Source organism: Anguilla rostrata, chromosome 5, assembly GCF_018555375.3.
Source record: "Anguilla rostrata isolate EN2019 chromosome 5, ASM1855537v3, whole genome shotgun sequence".
Lineage (NCBI taxonomy): Eukaryota > Metazoa > Chordata > Actinopteri > Anguilliformes > Anguillidae > Anguilla > Anguilla rostrata.
In genome coordinates this window covers 55,681,344-55,708,843 of record NC_057937.1, presented here as the reverse complement: position 1 = coordinate 55,708,843, position 27,500 = coordinate 55,681,344, and the positions used below count along the sequence as shown (strand labels likewise).

The 27,500-nt window shown below is 52.9% G+C and overlaps 1 protein-coding gene across 6 annotated transcripts in view; it reads right to left on the bottom strand.

Moving 5' to 3' along the window:
- The window catches only part of cbfa2t3 (CBFA2/RUNX1 partner transcriptional co-repressor 3), a 55,700-nt gene that overhangs the window by 10,170 nt on the left and 18,030 nt on the right, over positions 1-27,500 (bottom strand). For all 6 annotated transcript variants that reach the window (XM_064337258.1, XM_064337259.1, XM_064337260.1 and 3 more), the window contains exons 2-6: positions 10,113-10,259; positions 6,159-6,400; positions 4,717-4,806; positions 2,330-2,511; positions 193-485 (exon numbers count right to left, since the gene is read on the bottom strand). In XM_064337258.1, coding sequence (XP_064193328.1) covers positions 193-485; positions 2,330-2,511; positions 4,717-4,806; positions 6,159-6,400; positions 10,113-10,259 — 954 coding nt within the window. The remainder of the gene's footprint in view (positions 1-192; positions 486-2,329; positions 2,512-4,716; positions 4,807-6,158; positions 6,401-10,112; positions 10,260-27,500) is intronic.

Genomic DNA, 27,500 nt, shown 5'->3' with positions numbered 1-27,500 from the left:
CTCTCTCTCATTCTCTCTCTCACACACACACACTCTCTCTGTCTCTCTCTCTCTCTCCCCTCTCTCTCTCACACACACTTTCTCTCTCTCATTCTCTCTCTCACACACACATTCTCTCTCTCTCCCCCCTCTCTCTCTCTCTCTCTCCCTCTCTCTCTCCCCCTCCTCCCCCTCCCCTCCCCCTCCGCTCACCTGCCTGCCGGTGCCTGTCCCGGCCCTCGCGGTGCTCGGCGTGGCGGTAGGCGTCCCGGTAGTGGTGCGCCAGGGCCATGTCCTCCAGGCGGTAGTGCTGCGGGCCGGCGGGGCTGGCGTGCGCCAGGCCGTTCGGGGGGTGCGCGGGGTGACCGTTGGGGGGCGGGTGGGGGTGGGCGGGGGGCAGCCCGTTGCCGGGGCTGTAGCGCTGGCTGGGGCTCACCGTGCACGGCCGCTTGGGCTGGTGCTCCAGGTGCATGGGCTCCCTGTCTGCAGCGCTGCTGTCTTTGGTTCTGCAGGGGATGACGGACAGACAGACGGACACAGGGCACATTAAACATTAAAGCATATTAAACACTAGCATTAGCGTATTAAACATTAAAGACCTGCCCCCGGTGTGGCCCTGCCTGTGGATAAGGGTAAATCAAGCATATGTCGGATATTTGCCTCTGTGGGGCTGGGGGGGAAAGCTCAAGACGTCCAGTCTATGGCAGAACTATGCAAAAGCAGGGCCATTAGATCTTAATTTAAAAAAAATTAAACCTGAAAATAAAATGTAAATAGTCTATCACTAGAAAATAAAGAGCCCTTTTTATCCACAGAAATAACTTTGCTATCCGCTGTAATAGCGTACCGCCTGCATCTTTGATGGGACGGGCATTAGTGCGCGCATATAGAATATGAGGGCGATATGGCCCCCGTTCCCTTGCTTATAAAAACCCCGGTTATAGCGCCACAGCCTACGCTCAAAATTAGGGTCGCCTACACCCACCGTCCCGAATCTGTCTCAGTTCAGCCCCTCCTGGCTTCACGCGCCCTCCCAGCTGCGCTCCAGTTACGCGAGTGACAGATGTTCCAGCTTTACCGTTTTTTCTCTCTCTCTCTTTTTAAACGCTAGCGTCGAGATTAATCTGTTTAGCGTCGACACAACAGCCCGCCGTTCTCGAGCGGAGCCTTTATCAGCCCCGGCGATCGAGGGCGGGACGCGGAGACGCCGGGACTCTGAGGCCGAAATCGCGCCTGGTAGGTGGTCCTCCTGGGAATCGAGTGGTTCCCACAACCCTCCCACACACCCCCACTGCCCCCTGCCCCCTGCCCCCTTGCCCCGGGCTCCCACCCTGGAGCTAGAGAGAGAGAGAGCGGAGGAGAGAGGGAGAGTGAGAGAGGGAAAGAGAGCGAGGGAGAGAGAGAGAGTAAGAGAGAGAGAGAGAGAGAGAGAGGGAGAGTGAGAGAGTAAGAGAGAGAGAGAGAGAGAGAAAGGGAGAGAGATATTTCTGTTGACTGTATCCCACAAATCAAAGCAACAGCTGCAACATCCTGCCCTGACACAGTAAGCCAGGGGCTGGGAAGGCGGAGGTGTGGGGATTACAGAGGGATCGGACGTTTCTCTACCAACACCCGCACCCCCCCCCCCACCCCGACCCCCCCTCCCACCTTCCTCTTCCAAGCAGGGATTCAGCTAACCACCATCTGGACACATCAGCTGACATATGGTCAGCTGCAGAAAGATGGTGGGGCTGGGGGAGCGGGGGGTGGGGAGTGTAGTTTACATAGAGCAGAGAGCAGCGCTGCCATTTTGCACATCTTAAATTCTGACTGTTTTTTTTCCTCAGAACCTGACAGGGGAAATGAAAATAACTTTGTGGCCATTTTGAGGAAGTCTGCACGATGCGAGGGTCTGTTTCATGTACAGTATGGAGCCCTAGGGGAGGGGCGGGGAGGGGCGGGGGGGGGCTGTGGAGGCTGCAGTGACACCCAGGAACATCTGGATCTGCCCTCCTCTTGGCACCCTGGTGGACTGGCTGTTTGCCATGGGGGCGACCCAGACATTTTCCCCCCGAAAGCCCTTTATTTCCATTTCTGAAACAGCCTGAAATAATTCAGCTCTGACTCGGAAGTGGTTTAACAGTCATTTAACAAAAAAAAATAATTTCGTTCATTGTATTTGAAAAGTAAATTCTCTTCACACTGACTGATGTGAAATGGAACCCACTCCAGCATCGAGCCCAAGGCCCCGCTAAATTTTTAAAGTTGCCCTTCCTCGTGATGTGCCTGCGGGCCTGTGGGGGGTTTGGGGTGGGGCACACGGGCGGGGACGAGGGCGAGGTGTCGGGCTGAGGGTGCAGGGTCCCCGTACCTGTCGGGGGTCCTCCTCTTGCCGTGCTCGCTGATCTCCAGCAGGATCTCGGAGGAGTCCAGGGGCGAGCTGGCGTTGGCGTCCAGCAGCAGCTGCTCGTGCTGGGCCAGGTACTGCGCCGGAGTCTGCTTGGCCATCCGGGCACAGTGCAGGAGCTCCCTCTGCAGGAGGGGCAGGTTCGCCTGGTGGGCGGGAGGGAGGGAGAGAGAGAGGGGGGGGGAGAGTGAGAGAGAGAGAGAGACAAGAGAAATAAGCTTTCGGCATCCTCTTTATTTATATGCTGTGATCAGTTTTTGTATTACCACTTAGAAATTATTTTACCATGCATGACATAAATTTACAATGAGTGATTCGTTTGCTGGAGATGTAGTCTTGCCTGGAGAGTGCAAGAGGGGAGGGAGACAGCCAAAGGAGAGAGAGAGAGAGTGACAGAGAGAGAAACGGAAAAGACGAGTGACAGACAGCGCACTGTGCCTGAATGTCAGGAAGGTGCCGGTGTGGTGTAACTCAGCTGTTGTGAAACGAGGCTCTAAAAGAGAGCCCCCCAGTTAAATTGACAGTCCCGTGTAATGTTCTAACTGCCACGTGCCACTGCACCGCCTGAAAAAAAAACTTTTTTACCGCTTGTAATTAATGGGCTGCACCATCCCGCTGAATTTTTTTTTGGGAGCGGCACGCTATTGTGACTGACACAGTTTCGCAGAGCGCTAACTATGATGGACTGCCCTGGCGCCAGGCTCATTATTCAGTCTTCATTGTTAGCTGCTTCGGCTCCAGAATTAACGCTAGCAAGGGAATATTTCCACACTGAAAAAATAAACACATGGGGTCTAATTAAGGGAGAGCTATGGCACATGCCGTATAGTAAAGCATGTGTGTGTTCCCGTGACTGTGCGTATGTACGCCTGTGTGTTCATGTATGAATATACGTGTGTGTGTGTGTGTGTGTATGTCCCTGCATGTGTGTGTGTGTGTGTGTGTGTTGAATACAATGTACTTTCTCTATACCAGTCTCTGCCTAGTGGCTCCCCAGACACCAAGGAGCACCCACCTCCCCTCCCACTCATGTTGCAGCCCCTCCCCCTGCCATCCCGAATGCATGTGGGGGTATGATGTCATCAGCAGAGACACAGAGCACCTGTCTCCCAGGGCATGGAATGGGAGGGGACCACAAGCTTCCCCTCAGAGCCATCACACCAGGCCCCAGTGCTGAAGGCAGTCTGGTCACCAGCCATGCAGTCTAACTTTCCCTACCCTGCCGTATCAACAGTTCCCCCAAATAAAAACCAAAACAGAAACACAAAACACGCACGGCCCCTCCCTCAGGCAGTCTGATGACTTTAAGCTGGCGTGAAACGGATCGGCACAGATGCACGGATCGGGTAGATGTGGAGGACGGGATCGGGGGCAGATGTGGAGCGGATCGGGGCAGACGTGGAGCGGATCGGGGCAGCGGATCGGGGTAGATGTGGAGCGGATCGGGGTAGATGTGGAGCGGATCGGGGTAGATGTGGAGCGGATCGGGGCAGACGTGGAGCGGATCGGGGTAGACGTGGAGCGGATCGGGGTAGATGTGGAGCGGATCGGGGGATGCAGCGACGGGAGGAGCGGCGGCGTTAATGGAGCGGATCGCAGATTGGAGCTGTCGGAGTAGTTGGGCGGATCGCGCGTCGAGCGACGGGGGACGGGCTCGGGAGTGTGGAGCCGGATCAGAGCACACAGGAGCGGATCTGGTCAGATGTGAGCAGCACGCTAAAGTGAGCGATCGGGCACACGTCGGAGCTGGCATTGGGTAGAGGTGGAGCCGGATCGGAGATGTGGGCGGATCAGACGGACGTGGAGCCGGATCGGGGTAGATTGGAGCGGATGGGTAGACGTGGAGCGGATCGGGATAGACGTGGAGCGGATCGGGTAGAGTGGGCGGATCGGGAGAGTGGACGGATCGGCAGCGTGGAGCGGATCGGGGTAGAGTGGAGCCGGACGGCCACGAGGCGCGCGTTGTTCTGTGCAAACGCAAGTCTTAAGCGCTCACGCTGTGCGTGGGCGCTGTCCGCAGACTGCAAACAGACAAGCTTCACCGGGGCAACACACGCCGCACACGCCAGCTCTAATGGGCTGAGAGCGGACCGTCGCCGAGCCGACAGACGACAGCCAGAATCGGGGTCAGGTCTACTGTACTTCACTGGTTGCCAGGGAGCGGCAAACCATGGGGGGGCATGACAGCCCCAAAGGCTGCTTACCACGCCGTTCATCTGTGCAACGTACGTCAAAGCGCGCTGCATCGTCTGTGCCAGCTGAAGGAGGCTTCAATTAAAGGCAGAGTGAACTCTGGCACTCGCCCCAGGTGTGGAGTCGGCACGTGCTGCTCGACGGGACGGCCAGCTTACCTTGAGGAAGGGGATGACGAAGGGCCTCAGGGGGAAGTTTGTGGCCTCCTGGAGCTTCGAATGGAACTCCTCAATCGTCAGAGTGGAATTCTGTGAGAACGGGCAGAGACGGGGAGAGGGGGAGAGAAGGAGGGAGAGAGGGAGGAAGAGGAGGAGGAGAGGGAATTCATTCCTGAGGTTGGGCAGTCGTTCCAGGCCGACCGCAGATAGGGACGGTGACAGGGGGTGTGAAGAGATCTTAATCGGGGGCCTGGCTAACGGGACCACATACAGCGCCGCAGCGCGTCAGAGAGGACCAGAGGTGCAGACTAATCACAGTCACATGACTCACAGCGCTCCCATGAGCTACCACAGCACGTGCAGAAGAGAACGCAGACAGCAACAAAAAGAGAGAGAGAGAGAGAGAGAGGGAGTGGAAGTGTATAGTGAGAGGGAAGAGCAGAGTGAGAAATGTAAAAGAAGACCTAAGAGAGAGAGTTCAATGTTTTGGTGAGATTTATGAATTAATTTCCTGCTAAACAACAGATTTTTAGAGAGGATGACAGAAAAACAAACAAGAAAATCTAAATAAACAAATGAGAAAATATGACTCTTTAATGTGGTTTTTGTTGTCACTGTTGATTAACATTTTATTTAAATGATGTTCTGGCAATACTATGCCTATGTGCAGCCATGCCCACAAAGCATATTTGAGTTAGGTTGTGAGAGAGAGAGAGAGAGAGAAAGAAAGAATGAGAGAGAAAAGGAAAGTAAGAGTGTTAGGGACAGGGAGAGACAGACAGAAGGATTTTGAGAGAGGAGGGGGATGGAGGGAGAGAGAAAGACAAAGACAGAGAGAGAGAGGAAGAGTGAGGGAAAGAGTAAGACATACAAAGAAAGAGAGAAAGACAGACAGACAGACATACAGACAGACAGACAGGCAGACAGAAAGATAGGCAGGCAGACTGACTGAAAGACAGACATGCAGTCAGACAGACAGGCAGGCAGGCAGACAGACAGACAGGCAGGCAGACAGACAGACAGGTACACACTCAGACAGACAGACAGGCAGACAGAGATAGGCAGGCAGACTGACTGAAAGACAGACATGCAGTCAGACAGACAGGCAGGCAGGCAGACAGACAGACAGGCAGGCAGGCAGACAGACAGACAGGTACACACTCAGAAAGACAGACAGGCAGACGGGCAGACAGACAGACAGATAGGCAGGCAGACAGACAGACAGACAGACACTCAGACAGACAGACAGGCAGGCAGATAGACAGACAGACAGGTACACACTCAGACAGACAGACAGACAGACAGACAGACAGGTACACACTCAGACAGACAGACAGGCAGACGGGCAGACAGACAGACAGGTACACACACAGACAGACAGACAGGCAGACAGGCAGGCAGACGGGCAGCGTGAGGAAAGGCGCAGGCTCCCGGGCACTCACCACCAGGCCCAGCACCAGGGTGCGGACGCGCTCCCCGATCTCGGGCGAGATGTCGTTGCCGAACTGCTGCAGCGTGGTGAGGAAGCGCTTGAGCTTGCAGAGCTGGCGCGCGCCGCAGGCCGGGGGCAGCTGCTGGGTGGGCAGCGAGGCCGTGGACGACATGGCCGGCCCGTTGCTGAAGCCGTTGGGCGTGGACGGCGCCCCGTTGAGCGCCGTGGGCGAGTGGCTGGTCCCGTTCAGCACTGGGGGGAGAGAGAGAGAGCGGGCCGGCCGTCAGAGCGTGTGAACCCGCCGCACCCCGCCCCCCGCCGCACCCCACCCCTCGCCCCTCTCCGCCCCGCGACGCCCTGGAGGCGCTCCCTGTGGTGCTCTGGGCGGGTACGCCCGGGCGTGGGGACGGGACGTGCATGCTTCCCTGCGTCTGTGGCTGGGGGGAGGGACTGCGCTGCACTGGGTGACACTGCCTCTGCTGAGACTGAGCCCACCAAGACCGGACACTGTGCACACCGGCCTCAGCTGCTTTTTCAGAGTAACACTAAGCCCCCATTCCCCACTCGTGCCTACATCTCACACACACACACACACACACACACATGCACACACACACACAGACATACGCGCACGCATGCGTACACACACACACACACACACACATACCCCGCCCTGTCCTGTCTGCACTCCCTTCGTCCCTCCCTCTCTCTCTGTCCATCACACACACACTCACTCACTCACTCACTCACTCACTCACTCAGTAGAACACAACTATAAGAGGAACTTGTTAAAGAGGTGCCAGAAATAGGCTGGTGGCCTGTGTAACTTTTATTCCGATAGCAGGTGTGCGGCTAAATTAGACCCCGCACATGTCCGCCAGCTGAGAGCAGATCTGCAGCTTTCGGGTTCACCCCCTCCCCCCCCACATCCCTATCCCCAACACACATTTTCACAGAAATCCCACATTTACTTATTCCCACACAAAAGTTTAAAGCATGATCCACCTAAAATAGACACCAAAAACTCAAAAAAGTAGAAATCTTACACACATTTGTTTGCATACCGCAAGGTCTCTTACTGTTGCAGCTGAACAACAGATATTACTGCACGACAGTTTGTTCTACACTCTCCTTCCTGCGTTGTTTTTGGAGTCTAATCTATTTACAACTCAACCCATTCGGTGTGTGATGCATGTACAGCGATTTTAAAAAGATACGATACAAGCCATCCTGTTCTTGAATTAATAACTTCTTTTACCTTAGTTAAGAAGTAAAAGAATTAATATGACTGTGTGCATGCACACACTTGTGTGCGTTTCACACCCTAAACCATGGAATGAGGCTTTCTGTCACTCGTGTCCCCTGCGCAGGGCCGGGCTCGGGACACATGCAGCCTGACCATGTGACCCACCACTTGTGTCCTGGTTATAGAGGGAAGAGCAGGCTGCACTGGTGGCCCCCACAGCAGGTGAAACAACACGGCCTGCCATTGCTATATAGGGAAGTAACTGGCCTCTGAGCCCCCCAGGAGTGAGGCAGTGCCCTCAGCATTGCCATCGGCTGCAAAAAATAAGGAGCCTGGTCTGCAAGACTGCCACAGAACCACCACACGCACACACACACACGCACACACACACACACACACGCTTATACACATGCACACACGCACACACACACACGCTTATACACATGCACACATGCACACACACACGTATACACATGCACACACCACACACATACACACACGCGCACACACACCAACACGCACACACACACACGCTTATACACATGCACACACACACGCATACACACACGCGCACACACACCACACACGTACACACATGCACATACGCATACACACACACACGCATACACACACACGCTTATACACATGCACACACACACACGCTTATACACATGCACATACGCATACACACACACACACACACATACACACGCTTATACACATGCACACACACACACGCTTATACACATGCACATACGCATACACACACACACACACATACACACACACGCTATACCATGCACAACAAAACACACATGTTACACATGCACACACCACACACATCACACACGCACACACACACACACGTACACACATGCAATCATACACACACACACACACACACAGCTTATACACATGCACACACATGCACACACACTATACACATGCACACACCACACACATACACACCGCGCACACACCACACACGTACACACATGCACATACGCATACACACACACACACACACATACACACACACGCTTATACACTTGCACACACAAAAACACACGTATACACATGCACACACCATACACGTACACACAAGCAAACACACACTACACACATGCACGCACATGTACACACACGCACCACACACGTACACACACACACACGCTTATACACATGCACACACACACACACACACACACACATACACACGCTTATACACATGCACACACACACACGCTTATACACATGCACATACGCATACACACACACACACACACATACACACACACGCTTATACACATGCACACACAAAAACACACATGTATACACATGCACACACCACACACATACACACACGCGCACACACACCACACACGTACACACATGCACATACGCATACACACACACACACACACACACACGCTTATACACATGCACACACAAAAACACACACGTATACACATGCACACACCACACACATACACACACGCGCGCACACACCACACACGTACACACATGCACATACGCATACACACACACATACACACACACGCTTATACACTTGCACACACAAAAACACACGTATACACATGCACACACCATACACGTACACACAAGCAAACACACACTACACACATGCACGCACATGTACACACACGCACCACACACGTACACACACACACACGCTTATACACATGCACACACACACACACACACGCTTATACACATGCACACACACACACACGCACACACACGTACACACACGCACATACGCATACACACACACACACACACACACACAAACACACACACAATCCTACGCCCATTGGTGTAACCTTCAGCAAGGAGCTTAACTTGGATTGCTTCAGTGAACATTTGGCGAAAAAAGATATAAATGGATAATATTTTAAACTGTGCGCTATGTTTAGATGGGGCCACCTGCTGAGTAAATTGCATTACATTTTGGCATCCAGCAGAGTGACTTCCACAGAACACATTTCAACACACTGGAAAAGTTTACTGAAGCTAAAGTCATCTGCACAACAGCAGCGAATTAGCCGGGAATGAAACCCGCAACCTTTGAGTTACTAGCCCACTTCCTTAATCATTACACTACACTGCTGCCCAAAATGAATGTTTGGGGGCCTTCTCATTGGTGGCTAATCAGGTGAGACACTCCCTTCACAGTAAACAGCTATGAGACCCTTGAAAGGTGCTTTAAAAATGTGAAACACAGCAACATCCTGAAGTCTTCCCTGTACACTATTCAGCACACAACCAACCAACAGGCACTGTGTTATTTAACGTGCTGTTAAGTATTGGCTTTGGGATCGACTGAACTGTCCTGGCACAAAAGTGAAAACTGAATAAAATGAAAAGATACCGTTGAGACAGAAAAAAGGATCAAACGCAAACTATTCTTTTGAAATAAATACTCAGTAATCAATAATAGTACGAGTATCACTTCAGTACACAATTCAAGTGTGAGATAAGAATCTTGTGGGAAATGTGAATAAAGTTCCTTATTATTACTGCACCTTCAGTTCACCTATTTTTGAAAGATTTTTTGTTTTTTTATGAAAAGAAACTATCACTTGATTTGCACATGGCTGAATGGTGATCGATACGATGTGCATTTTCTGGAGCCACAACGATTTCCTCCTGAAAGGACTGAGAAGTCGGAATGTTGCCAAGGTGACGAGGACTTACTGGTGGTGGGCGTGAATGAAGCGCTGCGATTGGCTGCCTGGCTGACAGCGGGGGGAGGAGGCGGCATGGTGGGCGGAGTCGATCTCGGCTGGGTTTTGACATCAGCAGGTGAATCTGGCATTGTTCCAACCTTCTGTTCTGTGCTACCTGAAAGGAAGGTGAGGTCAGGTCAGAGGGGGCAGGGCAAAAGACACACCCATCCACACCTGAACAAGACCAAGGCTCACATAATATTTGGACAACAGAAGTATTTCATTCTCTATGGCCTAGAATTCATCAATAATTAATTAACAATAAATAATAATCAAAGTTTCCAATTTTATTTCACAAATGCAGTTTCGCAAGTGGTAGACAAATGCTTATTGAATCCAAGATCAAAAAAAAGTTCTCATGCTGCCACGACAACACAGAATGGTGAACTTGGCTTGCATCGAGAAGATCGTAGGCTTGAGTTCCAGATGAACCAACCACGATCAAGACACTGAACAGGCACCCTAAACTGCTACATTAAATGTTGGCTTTGGTTTGGCACAGAATGTATTATTTAAAACTGATCAGAAAGACAGGACCGGTTCCCTGTCAACCTTCCCCTACAGTAGATATACCGTATATATAAATATCAGTGCTGTAGAGTCCCTGGTTCTAATGTGTCACAGTGGACAGAGGGGCCTGTGGCCTTTAGTCCGAAGTGATGTGAGAGCCACAGTACAGCCACTACGGGCACTGAGGGTAAATGTGCCTCGCTCCTCGAAACATCCAGCAACACCTGCTTCCCCGATCAGCTGCTGCTGACGGAACCCCCACCCCCCCCTCGCCAGTCCAGCGTCCTCCACCCGCACCACCCTCGCTCCCCGCCTGTCCTCTCTCATCCCCCCCCCCCCCCCCCCCCACCACACCTCCAGCGCGGATGGCCCGTTGATAGTCAGTGACAAGTGCCGCCCGGATCTGGCCCTGTCTGTCACACATCGCCGTGGCAGCCACTTCACGAACCCGCGCCGGGGGCCCTCTGGCCGGGACCAAACAAGGCAAGCTTCCCCGGCCGGCCGGTCAGGTGACACTGCCTTTCCAGGGGTGTCCCTGCCTTCACCCCCCCCCCCCCTCAGGCGCGTGTCACACATCAAAGACACCGTCTTTTTTTTATAATGCTACTGCCCTTTCAGTTCAGCTCCAGGCCGTGGATGGTAAAATGCACCTTTTTCCTCAGATACAGGTCTCAAAATGGCAGGGGACATGCATTTTCAGTTCATCTCCTCAGCTAGACTTACTGATATGTGTTTCGTTCATTCCCCTACCCCCCTCATTTTTTTCTGTGACCATTGAGTGTTGAAGCTGCAAAATTAAACTGTGTGCTCAAGTAGCCAGTGCACCAGTCAGGCCAGCCCGCAGGACTAGCCAGTAGGGAGTTTGGTCATTTTCCCAGCGAAAAAGCACACAAAGCTAAATGCAAAAAGAAGGGTGGAGAAACGCTTCTGGTTTTATGTGTAGCCCTCCTACTGCACGCTAACTAACAAGAGCAGCTCTCCTACTGCACGCTAGCTAACAGGAGCAGCTCTCCTATTGCACGCTAACTAACAGGAGCAGCTCTCCTACTGCACGCTAGCTAACAGGAGCAGCTCTCCTACTGCACGCTAGCTAACAGGAGCAGCTCTCCTACTGCACGCTAGCTAACAGGAGCAGCTCTCCTACTGCACGCTAGCTAACAGGAGCAGCTCTCCTACTGCACGCTAGCTAACAGGAGCAGCTCTCCTACTGCACGCTAGCTAACAGGAGCAGCTCTCCTACTGCACGCTAGCTAACAGGAGCAGCTCTCCTACTGTATGCTAGCTAACAGGAGCAGCTCTCCTCCTGCACGCTAACTAACAGGAGCAGCTCTCCTACTGCACGCTAGCTAACAGGACGCTTCTCTCACGTAGCCAAGACAGTCAGGCTAACCGCAGCTAGCCAGTACGGAGCGTCTCTCTCCGCAACAAAAGCACACTAAAGCTAAAGCAAAGAGAGCTGGAGATGCTCTCTGATCTTAAAGGCCCTCCTACTGCACGCTAACTAACAGGAGCAGCTCTCCTACTGCACGCTAGCTAACAGGAGCAGCTCTCCTACTGCACGCTACTAACAGAGCAGCTCTCCTACTGCACGCTAGCTAACAGGAGCAGCTCTCCTACTGCACGCTAGCTAACAGGAGCAGCTCTCCTACTGCACGCTAGCTAACAGGAGCAGCTCTCCTACTGCACGCTAACTAACAGGAGCAGCTCTCCTACTGCACGCTAACTAACAGGAGCAGCTCTCCTACTGCACGCTAGCTAACAGGAGCAGCTCTCCTACTGCACGCTAACTAACAGGAGCAGCTCTCCTACTGCACGCTGACTAACAGGAGCAGCTCTCCTATTGCACGCTAGCTAACAGGAGCCGCTCCTGTCAGCGGGTTTCCCCTTCTCCCTCCCGTTTATTGGAATCAGCAGCTGCGCTGCGCTCTCCTGTCAGCGCCCCGCTGACCACGCCCCCCCCCCCCCCAGCCCCCTGCAGGAAGCGGTGCAGCTGCAGCGCACGCAGTCCTCTGACACACCTGGCAACCCCACCGCATATTTTGCGCACACCACAAGCCCTGCAGTGCGCTGCGGGACAGCTAGCGCCGCCAGTCTTGAGAAAAGGCGCACCTGTCAGGCGTGCTGGTTATCTGTTTACACCTGGCGAGTCACTAGGAGGTCCTGGTGCCCTGGTAACCACGGGACTAGATGTGGTAGTTAAAGGAGCAGCCCTTATCCCCGCCGAACTAATATATTTTTATTCCAAAAGCTGCCAGAGTTCCGTGATGACTGAGACTGGTTCCCTGGTAACCACGGAACTCTGGGAGATTTAGGAGCGCCCTAATCCAGCAGAACTAATACATTCCTGTCCAACCACTGTAGATTTGATACAGTGAGAGAGCTCATCTTGCCACGCCCAGGACATAGAGCCCAACTTGGTACTGAGTGCCTTTTGGGAGACCCCTCTTGTAGTCTGAAAATTTGCCACTCTGCCGTGTCTAGGAATTTGACCTACAATATCAAATTTATCAGTCAGCCAGAAATGTGAGAAGATATGTATTAATGGTACCGACTTTCAGACAAACTGACCCCCACAGTAACCCGCGTTCTGTGGCACAGCCACTAGTGTGAAACGCCCAGCGTTGAACATTCAGTGTTGACTGAACCACACATTTCTTTCAACGGTAAATCGTTTTTTTTAAAAGTGAGACTGACTGAACGTGTCAGTGTTGGAAACGGAGCGAGTCAACGTGTGATAATGCCTTTGTTCAGAACACTTTGGTTCTAAATGCTGAATGCTCAGGTTTTTAGTAAAATGGCCAGACGATTTCTTTACAGACGCTGCCGTATGTGAAGAAGCCATCGAATGAGTGATTGATCGACGAACTGACAACTGACTGAGCAGAGAGGTCTGTTTACTCAGTGATAGACACTCAGCGCTTGAATACGCAGTGTGAGAGCGGGACTTTCTGACCCCGGATCGCATGGGCGCAGGTGGAAGGGGATCCCAGAGCGGCTCGAACGCGAGCGCGGGAAGCTAATGGCTTTCGCAGGAGCGGATAGCTTTACCGTGTGTGTGTGTGTGTGTGAGCGAGCTGCAGGAGTCAATATCCCACAGACCAGACAGAGTGTCGCTTTGGGGGTGGAGGTGGGGGGTGTGGGGGATGGGGGGGGTGCCTCAGGGGCAGGATAGCAAGACCAGAACAACCAAATCTGTCCTCACCGGGGGGAATATGCACCCCCCCCTCCCCCCAAACTGAAAAATGTATGCCGTAGTAGAGCAACATGTCAGTCAGAGCGAGACAAAGTTTAACGACAGGCGCCTAACTGCCTCGGTCGGAAAATTCACTCACACAAGGATTCTGTTGTCCGTCTAGGACAGGGTAAATGTGACTTCTCCCAGCACCGGCCTTTAAAAAGACCCCCCCCCCCCCCAACACCCTCTAACGTGACACTGTCCTTCTCCCCCGCACCCACACCCCCCAAAAAACGTCCCACACGTCTCACAGCACACTGGCGATCTCTGTCCCTTCTACAGTCGAGTACAAAAATAACAGAAGTTGCTGCCAGACCACGGACAGGACGGACGGGCTTGCAGCTAGTGTCTGACCTACAGGAACAACAGCTGCAGAGCGGAGCAGAAAGCAAGGGGTTAACGCTGCCCAGGACCTGCTGCTCTGGCTGCTAGCATGGAGGGATGGAGAGGTCACCAGCCCCTCGTATAAAAGGGACCATACTACAGCATCAGGCCAACAGCAACATATTATTATTATTATTATTATTATTATTACTGTTGTTGTTTTTGGGAGTAGTACTTATATTATATAATTTTATTAAATATTAACAATGAAAATCATCGTCACCGTCCTCAGCATTTATTCGGCAGATGCTCTAAAGCAGCCTACAAATCCATCAAGTAAAAATGTGAAGGTGAGCTGAATTCACTAAAAGCTCCATTACTGAGTCAAGGTAACACACTCTTAGGGCTGGATTCAATCAATAATACATAGCAACAAATCTGGCCACAGTGCCAGATCCGACATCGAAGACCTTAAGAGCAACATTATCCCTCATCAGATGCATCACTAAGGGTCCGAAATGCTCAGGCCCCAGGAGGATTGGTGTACGGTGGACGAAACATCCGGCTTCTGGGAATTAAGGTGTCCGAACAGGTGTGTTTTCAGGTGGACTGACTGGAAGACAGCCAGAGTTCCTGCACTAGTGAGATGTCTCACACTCCACCACTGTGGAGCCAGCAAGAAAAAAAAGAAAAAAGACCACAGTCATGCCACAGACTGATACTACATGCCCACAGACCATTGGTCTCATACCACACCCACAGTAAATAGGCTTCATGGTACTTGGAAGGACCGTAGGCTTCATGCGACATAAATGTCCGCTTCATTCTAAACCCACACGCTATCAGCTTCGTAATTCACACTGAAAACATTTTCAAGGCTTCACGCCACATTCACAGCCCATTGGCTGCATGCTATACGAGCAGTTTCAGACACTGTGTCCTGGTGAAAGTACTGCTTAGCTTAAAGGCAGCTTTAGCCTGTCCTGAATGTGGCATCACTCTCCTTCATGTTTACCTACAGTCCCAGGGCATCCTCCTGGCTGGGGAGGGGATTTTGGGACGTGTCGTTCTGTGTACTCTCTGCGGTCTCTCTAAATTGCTCGCTGAGCAGTCCAGCTGCTCCACGTCGCTCTGAGCATGCGGGGGGGGGGGGGGGGGGGGTTCTGTGCTCAGGCGGCCCGTCATTAACACCGCGGCCAGCTAGCGCATGTAGACAATGTGCCTCTATCACAAACAAACATAACAGGGTGTTAGCGGTAATCCCCCCCCCCCCCGCCCCCTCTGCGCCCCCACCACCGCCGTGCACAAAAATAGCTAGCCGTAATAATTCTCATGAAGTCACTAGCGTAGCGTATGTAGCGCATGCAGCGTGGCGTTTGCCGAATGAAGTCTGGAGCTAGCTCCCGTTACACGCCCTGTTTGGGCCTTCTGAGATGCCTGGCTTCGGATCGGGATGTCCGGTTTCTCAAACTGTTTGGACAGGTCCTGTTTGTCGACACTACGAATGTCCGATCTGAAGAACTGATTGAAATGTGACCGCTCGTTAGTAACAAAGTCCATTTTCAGTCTTCACTGTTACGCGTTACTTCCTCAGTGTCCATGGCCTGCAATCAGTTTCCGACAAACCCCCCCCCCGCCTCACCCCCACCCCCCCACTGTGCAATCGAGCTTCAAGCTGCCCTGTGTCGTCTATGTGTGCCTGTGCATGGTGGTGTCCGGTTTTCACAAATTCTAAATCTGGCAAACCCTAATTTCCTGGCAAAAGATAAAACTTGTTCTAGTGCATTTAAACTTCTGGGTGATGTTGCTCTTCAAAAAAACACCAGGCAGGCCTCATGGCAGTATTCAGTAACAGTGGTAGGCCCTGTTGGCTCATAAGGAAGGAAGTTCTGGGCTCAAGGTTTGCATGCTCTCCCTGTGCTCTCGTGGGTTTTGTGCTTCAGTTTCCTCCCACACCAGAGGGCACGCATGTCAGGTAGGAATACTCCTGCTATACGTTCCTCTTGACCGAGGCTCCAGCCTCAGAGCTGGAGTCAGAAGTCTGTACGACCCTAAATTCTTAGGCCTTACAGAAGGGCCCCTCCGTCTCCAGGCACCGAACCTCCCAAGGACAACAAGAGGCATTTCAGTATTTTCTCTGCTCAACAGTCCCCAGGTGCTGCACTGTGGCTGCCCACCGCTCCTAAATAGCTAGGATTTGTCAAATGCAGAGGACAAATTTCCCCAAGGGGTTCAATAAAGTATATTTTATCTTAATTTTCGATCATCAACAAGGGCTTTGGTCTTTGATAGCTATATTAATATACTGATGCTAAAAACAATCACATTGTTATTTCTGTTTCAGATTTTTGGCTGGACCGCAACAGCGGAGTCACTCTATGACTGAGTGACTGAGTGATGAAGTTACACCATTGGTCGGCCGGTGGGGCCACATACTAGGTTGTGACCTGGTCTTGTTTTTTTAAACATCTGACAAATAGGCGCTTTGACAAACTCTGAAATGAAAAGCAGTGCTCGAGCAGCCCGCGCAGAGCCTAATTTTGCGGTGCGCTTCACAAAGGCGCCTCAGACGGAGCTACCCGAGGGCCGACCGCGCCCGTAACGAGGGACAGACTTCCCTCCATTTTGACTGACACCGTGGAGCTCTCCACAAAACACGTCTCCACTTTAATTTGCTCCTGAGGGGACCCCTCTCAGCATAGCAACTGGCGCGCAGTGGTCCGGAGGGACCCCTGGATATTTCCAAACCCGGCTCGGAGGACCGAGACCGTCCCCGAGGGGGGGGGGGGGGGGTCACTAGTGGGAACAAGGGGCCACCCGCTCCCCCACACGGGGATTACGAACAGCTGTTTAATCTGACCAGCTAAAGGACAGGGCAGGACACGGTCTCTGGATCTCCCCTTTAACGTCTGTTGCGTTCGCCGTACCATCTGTGGCCATCTGTGGACGGAGGGAAGGAGAGAGAGAGATAGAGAGAAAGAGGGAGAGTGAGAGAGAGAGGGGGACTGAGAGAGAGACTGAGAGGGAGAGAGAGTGAGAGAGACAGAAAGGGACAGAGATAAACAGCAACAGAGACAGAGCGAGGGGGAGACAGAGAGGAAGAGAGACACAGAGAGAGGGAAAGAGGGACAGAGATAGAGGGAGAGAGGGACTGAGAGAGAGAGACAGAGAGAATGAGAGAGAGGGACAGAGAGAGAGGGCCTTAGGCTATTCCTTTTCCCAGGGTCCGGAATGCCAGGAACCGCCTCTGTTGCCACCCCGGCCCGTGGGATTCATGGCTACCCCACACTTGGCCGCCTGGCCAGGGTGACCCGTCAATCAAACGCGGTAAATCTGACCACAATGTGCCGACTGTGTCTCCCGAAGACGCCCTCTCCCCCGGGGTTAACCCAATCAGGAAGCCAGAACAGGGGAGAAAAAAATGGATTCCCTCACAATCGGCAAAATATCTGAAAAAAACAAAAAGGCGAGTGCAGACCGGTCGCCTCCCCGCCTGCCAGGATTCCGCTATCGCCCTGACGACAGGGCGATCAATAAAACCGGAGCGATTTCGCAGGCCAATCAGAGACTTGGCGCAGAAACAGGCTCCACTTCAAAGGGGATGATGGGGTTGCTGAGGATTCCTCAGGGCATATTTTTTGGAGGGAATGCTAGAGAAATCAAATAAGGATATTGGACCCGCCCCTTGAGTCACGTGACAAGCACGGAACACGGTATGATGCCACGAAAAAATGTACTCTTATGCTGCAAATGAAAGCTTGATTTAATTCCACAACAACAAGAAGTTTGAAATGCCGTGAGCGCATACTATAGCTAGACGTTCCTGGTGTCTTTCCAGTTGTGAGAACATGAGCTTTCTCTGATGTCCTGAACACAGACAAAAAAAAAAACAAAACAAAACACACACATCACTTACTGGCAAATCAATGAAACCATCTGATACTTATGAGTGTCTACTCTGTCAGCACGTAAGAGTCTGTGTTCTGTTCACACAGTCTGCGTGCAGAGCCATCCAATCAGCACAGAGAGAGGCCCAGAGAGACGTCCATGAGCACTGTGTGACAGGGTCTCATCTCTCTCTCCTGTCCTCCTCACTCACTCCCTCTTTCTTTCTCTAGATGGACTTTCTCTTGTTCGCTGCCCTTATATCTCTCTCTTGCTCTCTCTCTCTCTGTCTCTCTTATTGTCCCTCCCTCAGTCTCTCTCTTGCTCTGTCTCACTCTCTCTCTCTGTCTCTCGTGCTCTCTCTCTCTCTCACCGTCTCTTAGTCTCTCTCTCTCTCATTCTCACTGTCTCTCTCTCTCCCTCTCTCACAGACTCTGTCCCTCTCTCTCACTCTCTCTCTCTCCCTCTCTCACTGACTCTGTCCCTCTCTCTATCTCTCTCTCTGTCTCTCTCTCTAATTCCCCCCGTCTCCAGGAATGCTGTAGTCTGTAATGTTTCCCAGCTGCTCTGGCGGAGTGCCCATCAGCCGGGCCTGCCCACATCTGCTCCCCATCAGCCAGCCGCGCAGTCCACACAAACACAGGCCCGGCTTCAAAACACGGGGATTAGGCTTCTCTCCGCCCCGGCCCCCGGACCCCTGTGCCCTGCCCCCCGCACCCCAACCCTTTCACCTGACACCGCACCCCACCGGCCATCAAACTCCCACGCCCCCACCACCGCCAGCATCCCCCCCAACAACCGACCCTTCACCTGACACCGCCCCCACCGCCATCAACTCCCACGCCCCACCACCGCCGCTCCCCCAACAACCCGACCCTTTCACCTGACACCGCACCCCACCGGCCATCAAACTCCCACGCCCCAGCTACCCCCCCCCCCCCCACCACCGCCAGCACCCCCCCACCTGAACCCTCACACTGCTGGAGCCACCATTGTGATCAGAGATATGAGGAGGAGGAGGAGGAAGAGTCTGGAGAAGACCCCGTGTGTCCCCTCTGATCTCCGCCTCCTGTGTCCTTTAACCACGCGATAGTGGGTCGTCGAAAAATCACCCCCATATGATCGGGAATTGGGCCCTACATAGAGCCCATGCAGGAGAACAGGAAAACCCCCACTGCTGTGACCCCGATCGCGTTGCCAAATTTATCCCTCATCTATCAAAAGAAATGACTGTTTTTAAATTGCAAACAGGGGACCACCGGAACATTCATTTTTCTGTGAAAGCAAAAAGGGAATGCAAAAACGAATAAATAAAACATGATTTTTGGGCTCTCCAGGTTTTATTTATTCCCCTGGAAGGGTTCACTTAGCCCCACTGAAGAGCAGACGGCCACCTTTCTGACCCCAGCTGTTAAAACTGGAGGCTTTACATTCAGTAACAACGAGGAGGAGGAGGAGGAGGGATGAAGAGGTCTGGAGAACCCTGAGGGGGGCGCCTTTCGGAGTTCTGTGAACCCCCCCACCCCCAGAGCGTGCCCCCCGCCCCCACCCGTCCTGGCACCTCTTTTAAAGATGAATCATTCTGATACTTAGCAGATCTCTGCTCGGCTGAACAAATACGTTCAGTAAAGGCAAACATTTGGTGGTAGTGGGTGGTGAGGGGGGAGGATGCCTTTTTTAAAGGAGAGCAACTTTTGAGCGGTGTGTGTGTGTTTGTATGTGCATACCGTCGCTGAGTGTAAGTGTACGTGTGTGTGCAAGTGTGTTCAAGAATCTCAATGTGTGTGTGTGTGTGTGTGACCATATGTCACTGTGCGTAAGGATATGTGTGTGTACGCTGTCACTGCGTGTAAAAGTATATGTGTGTGCAAGTGCGTTCATGAATCTCAATGCATGTGTGTGTGTGTGTGTGCTCATTCTTTGACTGTACCTCCTGTGCACCCATGCCTCCCCCCCAAAGTGTGTGTGTGAGTGTTGGGGGGGTGTGGGGGGGGGGGGGCGTGGCCAGAGCTGCAGCTGCGTTAGCCGGAGTGCATGACAGGCCTCGGGCGCCCGTCGGGGCGGGGCCGGGGGCGGGGCCGGGGGCCAGCTGTGGCGAGGGCGTGGCACAGCGTGGCGCTCGCCCGGTTCCAGATGTTTCCGCCGCGGAGCTCGCAGTCCGACTCTGACCCACTTTCCTCAGGTCGGCCCGGTTTGGTCCGTCTGATAAACACGGCGGTGTTAAAACGGGCGAGCACGCGGGCGGTGGGGGGTGGGGGGTGGGGCGGGGGGCAGGGGTTGGGGGCGGGGGGGCTCCGAACTCCAGCGGGCCGCCTGAGCGCTGCCTGTAGACACAGCTGTCTGGCGCACCGCCAAGGACGCCACGAACGCGCCGCGCCGCCAGGACGCCGTACGGCCTCCGAGCACAAACAAAAAACCGTTACCGCTACCCCGGCCTGCTCCCCCCTCTAAGCGCTCCCCCCTCAGCGCTCCTACACGCCCAAAATCTAACGAGCGCATGAGTCAGAGCGCTATTTCTTTTCAGTTTTTTAAATTTATTTTTATTTATTTATTTTTAACCGAAAGTGTTCTCCTGCTCTGTTCTCGGCGACCGCACCGCCCCGCTTCTCCCGTCTCCACCGCTCATTACGGTCCTCTTACGCAGCAGCAGGCACCGCGGTCAAACCGAGCGCGCTTTCGAACAAAACCGCAACGGGGGGGCGACCGCGGCCTCGCCGACCGGGAGCCGAGGTTCCCGACCAGGCCAGCACGGGACGGCATACAAAAAACAAAAACCGCAGAGTCTTCCTCTCGCACCCGTGCCCCCTCGCCTCTTACCGTTAAAAAACGGATCGAAGGCCCGCCCATCGCAAGCAGTACCCGCGTGCGTGCCCCTCTTTTTTAAACCGGGACGTGCGGTTACGTTAGTCTATTTTAACTAAACGCTACATTAAAAAAAAACTTCCTTTTTTTCGGATGCTCCCAGTGGCTGCTAATGGCATCCAGATGTTGGACGGAGCTGCTTCCCTCCGGTCGCGCGGCTCGCTCCCTCCCTCCCTCGCTCCCTCCCTCCCTCCCTCCCTCCCTCTCCGCAGCGCCGAACCCCGGGCCGTTCCTAAATAAAGGAAAGTATTTGTGACATTCTGCGGTGCGCGGCGGTGCCAAGAACAGCTCCTGGGCCAGGCCCATCTGCAGAGCGTCAGGAGAGCGCCGGGCACTGCCAGCACGGAGAGGGCGCCGCTACTCTGGGGGAGGAGACGCACACACACACACACACACACACACACACACACACATACTGTACACACACACACATACACACACACACACACACACACACACACACATACTGTACACACACACACAGCACACACACACACACACACACACACACACACATACTGTACACACACACACATACACACACACACACACACACACATACTGTACACACACACACACACACACACACACACACACACATACTGTACACACACACACACACACACACACACACACTGTACACACACACACACACACACACACACACACACATACTGTACACACACACACACACACACACACTAATAAACACACACACACATACCACATACTGTACACACACACACACACACATACACACGCACTCACACACATACACACACACATACTGAACACACACACACACAACAACAACTGTACAAAACACAATCACACACACCACTATGTAAACACACAACACAGTAAGTACACAAATACCAACCACATGAACAGACAGTATCACAACAACATACATACAGACCATATGAACAGACAGTACACAAACATACATGAACCTGCTCTTTATACTGAACAGGGAGGTGCTGAAGGAGGGGTGTATGGTGTTGGTGGAGCTGGTTGAGGTGTGGGTGGGGCTGGTGGTGGTGTGGGTAGTGTGGGTGGAGCTGGTTGCGGCATGGGTAGTGCCGGTAGTGGTGTGGGCGGGACTGGTACTGGTGTGGGTGGAGCTGGTTGTGGTGTGGGTGGGACTGGTACTGGTGTGGGTGGAGCTGGTTGTGGTGTAGGTGCGGGGCTGCTGGTGGTGTAGGCGGGGCTGGTTGTGTAAAGACAGAACCCGCCCAACTGAAAAAGTTACAAAGTCACTCCTGTCTGGACTCACTCTGCAGCATATGGCGCCCGCGCCCGAGTGCGTTTCTCGCTGCTCTCCAGGGGCACTTGTTGCCGGCTTGTTTAGATTTTTCGCTGTTGCCGTTCCCCTTGCCTTCGGTAACGCTTGTCTTGCCGCCGTTATATTAAGACCAGGCAGCTAGGGAGCCGCGTCTCCAGGTCCCACTCTCAGCTTCCAGCAATGGGGGGGGGAGGGGGGGTGGGGAGGGGGGGGGCACACCTGAACATCAATAACTGTCATCTCCTCTGCCCACCTGGGGACAGCTGGCACCGCGGGCACCGCGAGCACACAGCCGTCACCGACGCATCTGCCAGCGCTGGGCGGGGGAGGGGGGGGGAGGCGGAGGGGGAGCCTCAGAGCAGTACAGAGAGGAAAACACTAAAATGCTGAGAGCTGAAGAGAGAGAGAGAGAAAGAGAGAGAGAGCGCGAGGGAGAGGAAAGCAAGGAAGGAGACAGGAGGGAGGAGCGGGGTGAGGGAGATAGAGAGAAGGACGAAGGGGAAAGAGAGGGAGGAGGACAAGGGAGGGAGAGCAAGAGAAAGGGAGGAACGGCGAGCGAGGGGCAGAACAGGGGGAAGAGACGGAGGAGAGAGACCTCGGGTTTGGCCTCCCTGAGTGATTTCCTACTCCGGTGCCACAGCCAAGATGAAGACGGGCGTCTGCCAGCCGAGTTTCGCCTCGAGCTTCACCCAAATTTAGTTTTCCACACGGGAGGACAGAAAATAGCGCATATGGAACCCTTTCTGTGTTTTTCGTGAGAGGCTAAACGGCATAACAAAAGCAGAACCATCACGGCAGCGTTTCTCCTACGGTTAGCACGAGTCACACAATAGCTGCGGTTCAAGTGCACCTGTTTTACCGAGAACAACAGCGGCCACCTCACATCCCATAATTAATAATATCATTCACGGAATAAATGTAACTTCTGTTTCCAAAGCAACTGCAATTTTATTAGGACCGGTGGCAAGCCTCGCGTAGATTCTCTCAGAAAACAGACTCTCGCAATTACACGGACATTGTGGGAAACAGCGTTGCGTCAGATTCTCATGCACTACGTCTTTGTTTGTTTTTTATTTGCCCTCATTTCAAACAGACAAGACACACGGTTGCCGTGCCGCTCAGAAGAATACTAATAATAATGTTGGTCAGCGCAGAGATTTTCTTAGACCTTTTGCGTTTGTTTATACGCTGCGACTGTTTTATGTAAAGAAGTCAATTTAGCACTGATGAGGTATAATGGTGAGAATATGTACCCATTGGGGTAAACACCCCCCCCCTCAACCCCCCCACCCCAAGCACAGAATGCCACGGCTTTCTTAAACAGCAAGACAATTAAAATTGTGTGTGTAAAAATAGGGTGGCAAAATACCCCCCCCCTCCCCCCACTCACCCCCCCCCCCCAGATCTGAATGTTTATTCTGTGAACTTACACAAACACAAGCTCCCTCCGATCAAAACACCTGCAGATCCACCGAGCACCAATTAGCTCATCAGGCTTTTAATTACCCTGTTAATTGTGCGCAGGCAGTGCGAGGGGCCGCCGGGGAATGGGGATCAGGGGGCCTCTCCCGGGCCCTGCCTCGGCGATCGCGATGAACAAAGAGGAGCGCCGTGGCAACGAGCCCCGCCGCTCGGGCGGGGCAGGGGGGGACGCACGGCACCGTGGACCACGCCCCCCTCCCCCCCTACGCGTTCCCCGTGCGCTCACCTGTCCCCCCCCCCCCGCCACAGGCGCTCGGGACAGGAAGTCCGCCCGCCGCGAGCCGCGAGCCGCCACCGTGCGTCTACAGGACGTGAGAGGCCTATCTCTCGGGGCGGGCGGATGAGCGCGGGAAGCTTCCCGTGCGTAAGCGCGCACGCAAGCCGCCGCTTCTGAGGGAGGCCAAACGCAATCCGCCGCTGAAAAAAACCAAACAAACAAACAAACGTTTCGCAGACGTCCCCAGCCTCCAATCGCTATCTCCTCAGAATCTGAAATATGGAGCCTGAGGACATGAGAAGTGTTTGCCGAGACAGGCTTTGTTTATTTTCAGTGGCTTCTGCTGGGCTGCCATGAGTGATGCCTGCTGTAAATGTCTCTCTCTCTCTCTCTCTCTCTCTCTCCTTTTCTCCTTCTTCCCCAGCCTCTGTTTCTCGCTCCCATCATCTCTTCCCCCCCCTCTCTCTCTCTCTCCGTCTCTTCCTCCCTCTCACCCCCCTCCCTCTTTCTGTTCGTGAATCTGTAATGTAAACTTCAAAAGGGCACTTGACACGATATCCTTTCTGGAAAATCACAGGATTCAAAAAATAACCTCCCTTCTAATTCAAGCACACCTGTAATTGTACAAAGAATAGTACCCGCCTCACCTCCCATAATTATTACCAAATATGGCTTTTCAGCGCAAGTGCAATTTTATTGCAAAAAATTAATTTTCAGAGTAGAATTGTTACCCATACATAAAGCCGGTTCCCATAATCATCCCTAATCTCTCTCTCTCTCTCCCCTTTTCTCCATCTACCTCCACAGTTCCTGGTTTCAGTACTCTCCCTTTCTCCCTCTCTCTCTCTCTCTCTCTCTCTCTCTGTGAGTCTCTGGGGCACTAGGAGCCGCAGGAGTGTTTGGAGTTGGGAGGCGTATCCAGGAAACAGTGGCAGGGCCTGACTTCCTGTGACAGGTGCGTGCTGGGGCCTGACAGCTGCTCTCTCTCCGAGCCGTTCTCCTCTCTCTCTCTCTCTCTCTCTCTCTCCCTCACTCGCTCGCCTACTCGCTCCGGCCGAGCCAGCTGCAGTCCAGCGATCTGCCTGTTCGCTCTTTCCCTGACACTGCCCCCCCCACCCCCTCCCCCCTCCCCCCATGTCGTTCACAGGCTGATTTATGCTGCAACACTGAGCGGGTGCCATTCACCACAACCTGCCGCCTGCTCTGGCCTGAACCCTGACCCCTCCCCTCCCCCTCCCCCTCCCCACCCCCTCCACCCCTACTCCTGCACCTGAGCCCCCCACCCCCACCCCCAGGCACAGAAGCACAGGGGCGACGCAACAGGTTTTTATGGGAAATAAAGGTGATCTTTTCCCCTACCAGAGACACCGAGCTGGAACGGCCCGGGGGGGGTAAAAATGGAAAGCACAGCTAAGTGTTCCTGGAATGATGAGCTGCTGAAAGGCCAACCGCTCGCCCCAGAACCAGGACGACGTGCGATATATCACACAGCGAGGGAAAGCCGCCGCAGTACCTGCGCACAGAGGCCGCGACAGCTCCCGAAAAAGGCTTCTGAGAGACAGCTGCGGGACAGGGAAGGAGTGCATCCTCAGCCTAATAAGCCTGTGAGGTTTAGGCTTGAGGCCTACAACTGAATCTTTTAGCTTATTGAGTCAAGCCTGCGTTTGATACTGCCTCATAACCTTTGTTTTGTAGGGACTGTGACTGAGTGTTGACCACTCTGTCCTGTTTCGAGGCCACAGGGCCATTTAAACCAGCCCAAATAACGGCTCCCCTTTCTGCCGGACGCTCCTGTGCGGACGGAGAGCTCCAGGCTGCGCGCGGAGTCAGTGTTTCTGATCTTAGCAAAGGCGCCTGTTCCTCGTGTGTGCATGCGTGCGCGTGTGTGTGTGTATGTGTGTGTATGTGCATGTGTATATGTGTATGTGTGTGTGTGTGTGAGTGTGTGTATGTGTGTGTGTATGTGTGAGTGTGTGTATGTGTGTGTGTATGTGTGTGTGTGTGTGTAATTGTGTGTGTATGTGCATGTGTGTATGTGTAAGTTTGTGTGTGTGTGAGTGTGTGTGCGCACGTGTGAGTGTGTGTGCGCAGGGGTGGTTGTGTGTGAGTTAAACAGTGTCCTGACAGGCCCTGTGTGCATGCGTGTGCGTGCGTGTGTGTGTATGTGTGTGTATGCACGTGTGTGTCCTGACAGGCCCTGTGTGCAGGGCTCAGAAAGCCACAGAAATAAACACCACAGAACGCCTCCGAGGCTTCAGGCTGACGGCTGGAAGCCGCCGCCAACACCGCCGCCATTTCCCTTCCTGTATAAAAGGCGCAGGAGGTGAGGTCGTACAGACGGGCCTGTGACTGGCAAAGTAATTGATTTTAATGAGAGGCTAATTAAAATGACCCGCTGTAATTAACACAGTATTTTATTTATTTTTTATTTTTTTTATTTTTTTATAGCCAATGGTAAAGATAAAGTGTGGAACGAGGGAAGTGAAGTGTACGTAAATGCACTGGATTATTTTTTAAGCTCCCCTGGGGCCATTTGAGGGTTAATTCATAGCTTTCCGTGTCTATGCTTTGTCCAAGAGGGGAAATTAAATCATCCTGCCAATGCTGGATTTCTCCATGGGCTGTATTTCAACCAAACACTGAACCACTTCCACCAGCGTATTACGAATCCAGTACCTTTCGCAGTTTATGTTTTCCCTTATAACTGCATACACGTGTGAGAGTTTTATCTTTGTAAATGACAGTTGGTTTAACATTTGGTTTGAATGCGACTGCAGATATGGGAGAGTTGCCGCGAGCAGAAGGATGGAGTAACTGCTGAGTGGCCTTTCGTGGGTCCAGTCTCTGCGAGTCTGTGTTTATACTCCCAAACGCCCCTGCTGCTTCAGCTCTCTCTCATAAACATTTCACTCCTCTCTCTCTCTCTCTCACTCTCCCTCCAGTATGTCATCTTCTTCGCCTCTCATTGCCGCTGATAAAAAACAACACCGCTCTAAACGTCTGTTTACACGGAATGGCATTTCTGTGAAGTATGTCTCCGAGCCTCAATGTCCATCTTTGTGTCTCCCGCTTTTTTTCTTCTTTTTTTCCCAACCAGGCTTTTCTGAGCTGTCAAGCTTGTGTAAACCTCCCTAAAGCAACTGTACACTGGCATTCCTCAGGGAACGAATGCCTTTCTTTTCTTTTTTTTAAAGCACCAAAGCAATCTTCACACATTCAATTGACATTGTATAGCGTTTTCTACGCAAGATAATCCCAGTCATCATGAAGCTGCAGTTCAGGAACTTATCAGTGCAGAGGGTGAAGTGGGCCTTATAGCATAGATTAAGGTCTCTATAACTGAGTGACGAAGAACGCCGCCGGGCTAAAAGCCCATTCTAATGGCGAAACAGTCGCGTTGTAGCACTTCTGTTTCCGGGAGATAACGGCTTTTAATTTCGCAAATAAGTGGCGGGAACGTCCTCCCGTTCGGCTCGGCAATCCCCGCCTCTGTCGAGTGTTCGCAAATGCCGTTAAAATCCATTGTCGGGAAGACCGCAATTCGGTTAATCATTTC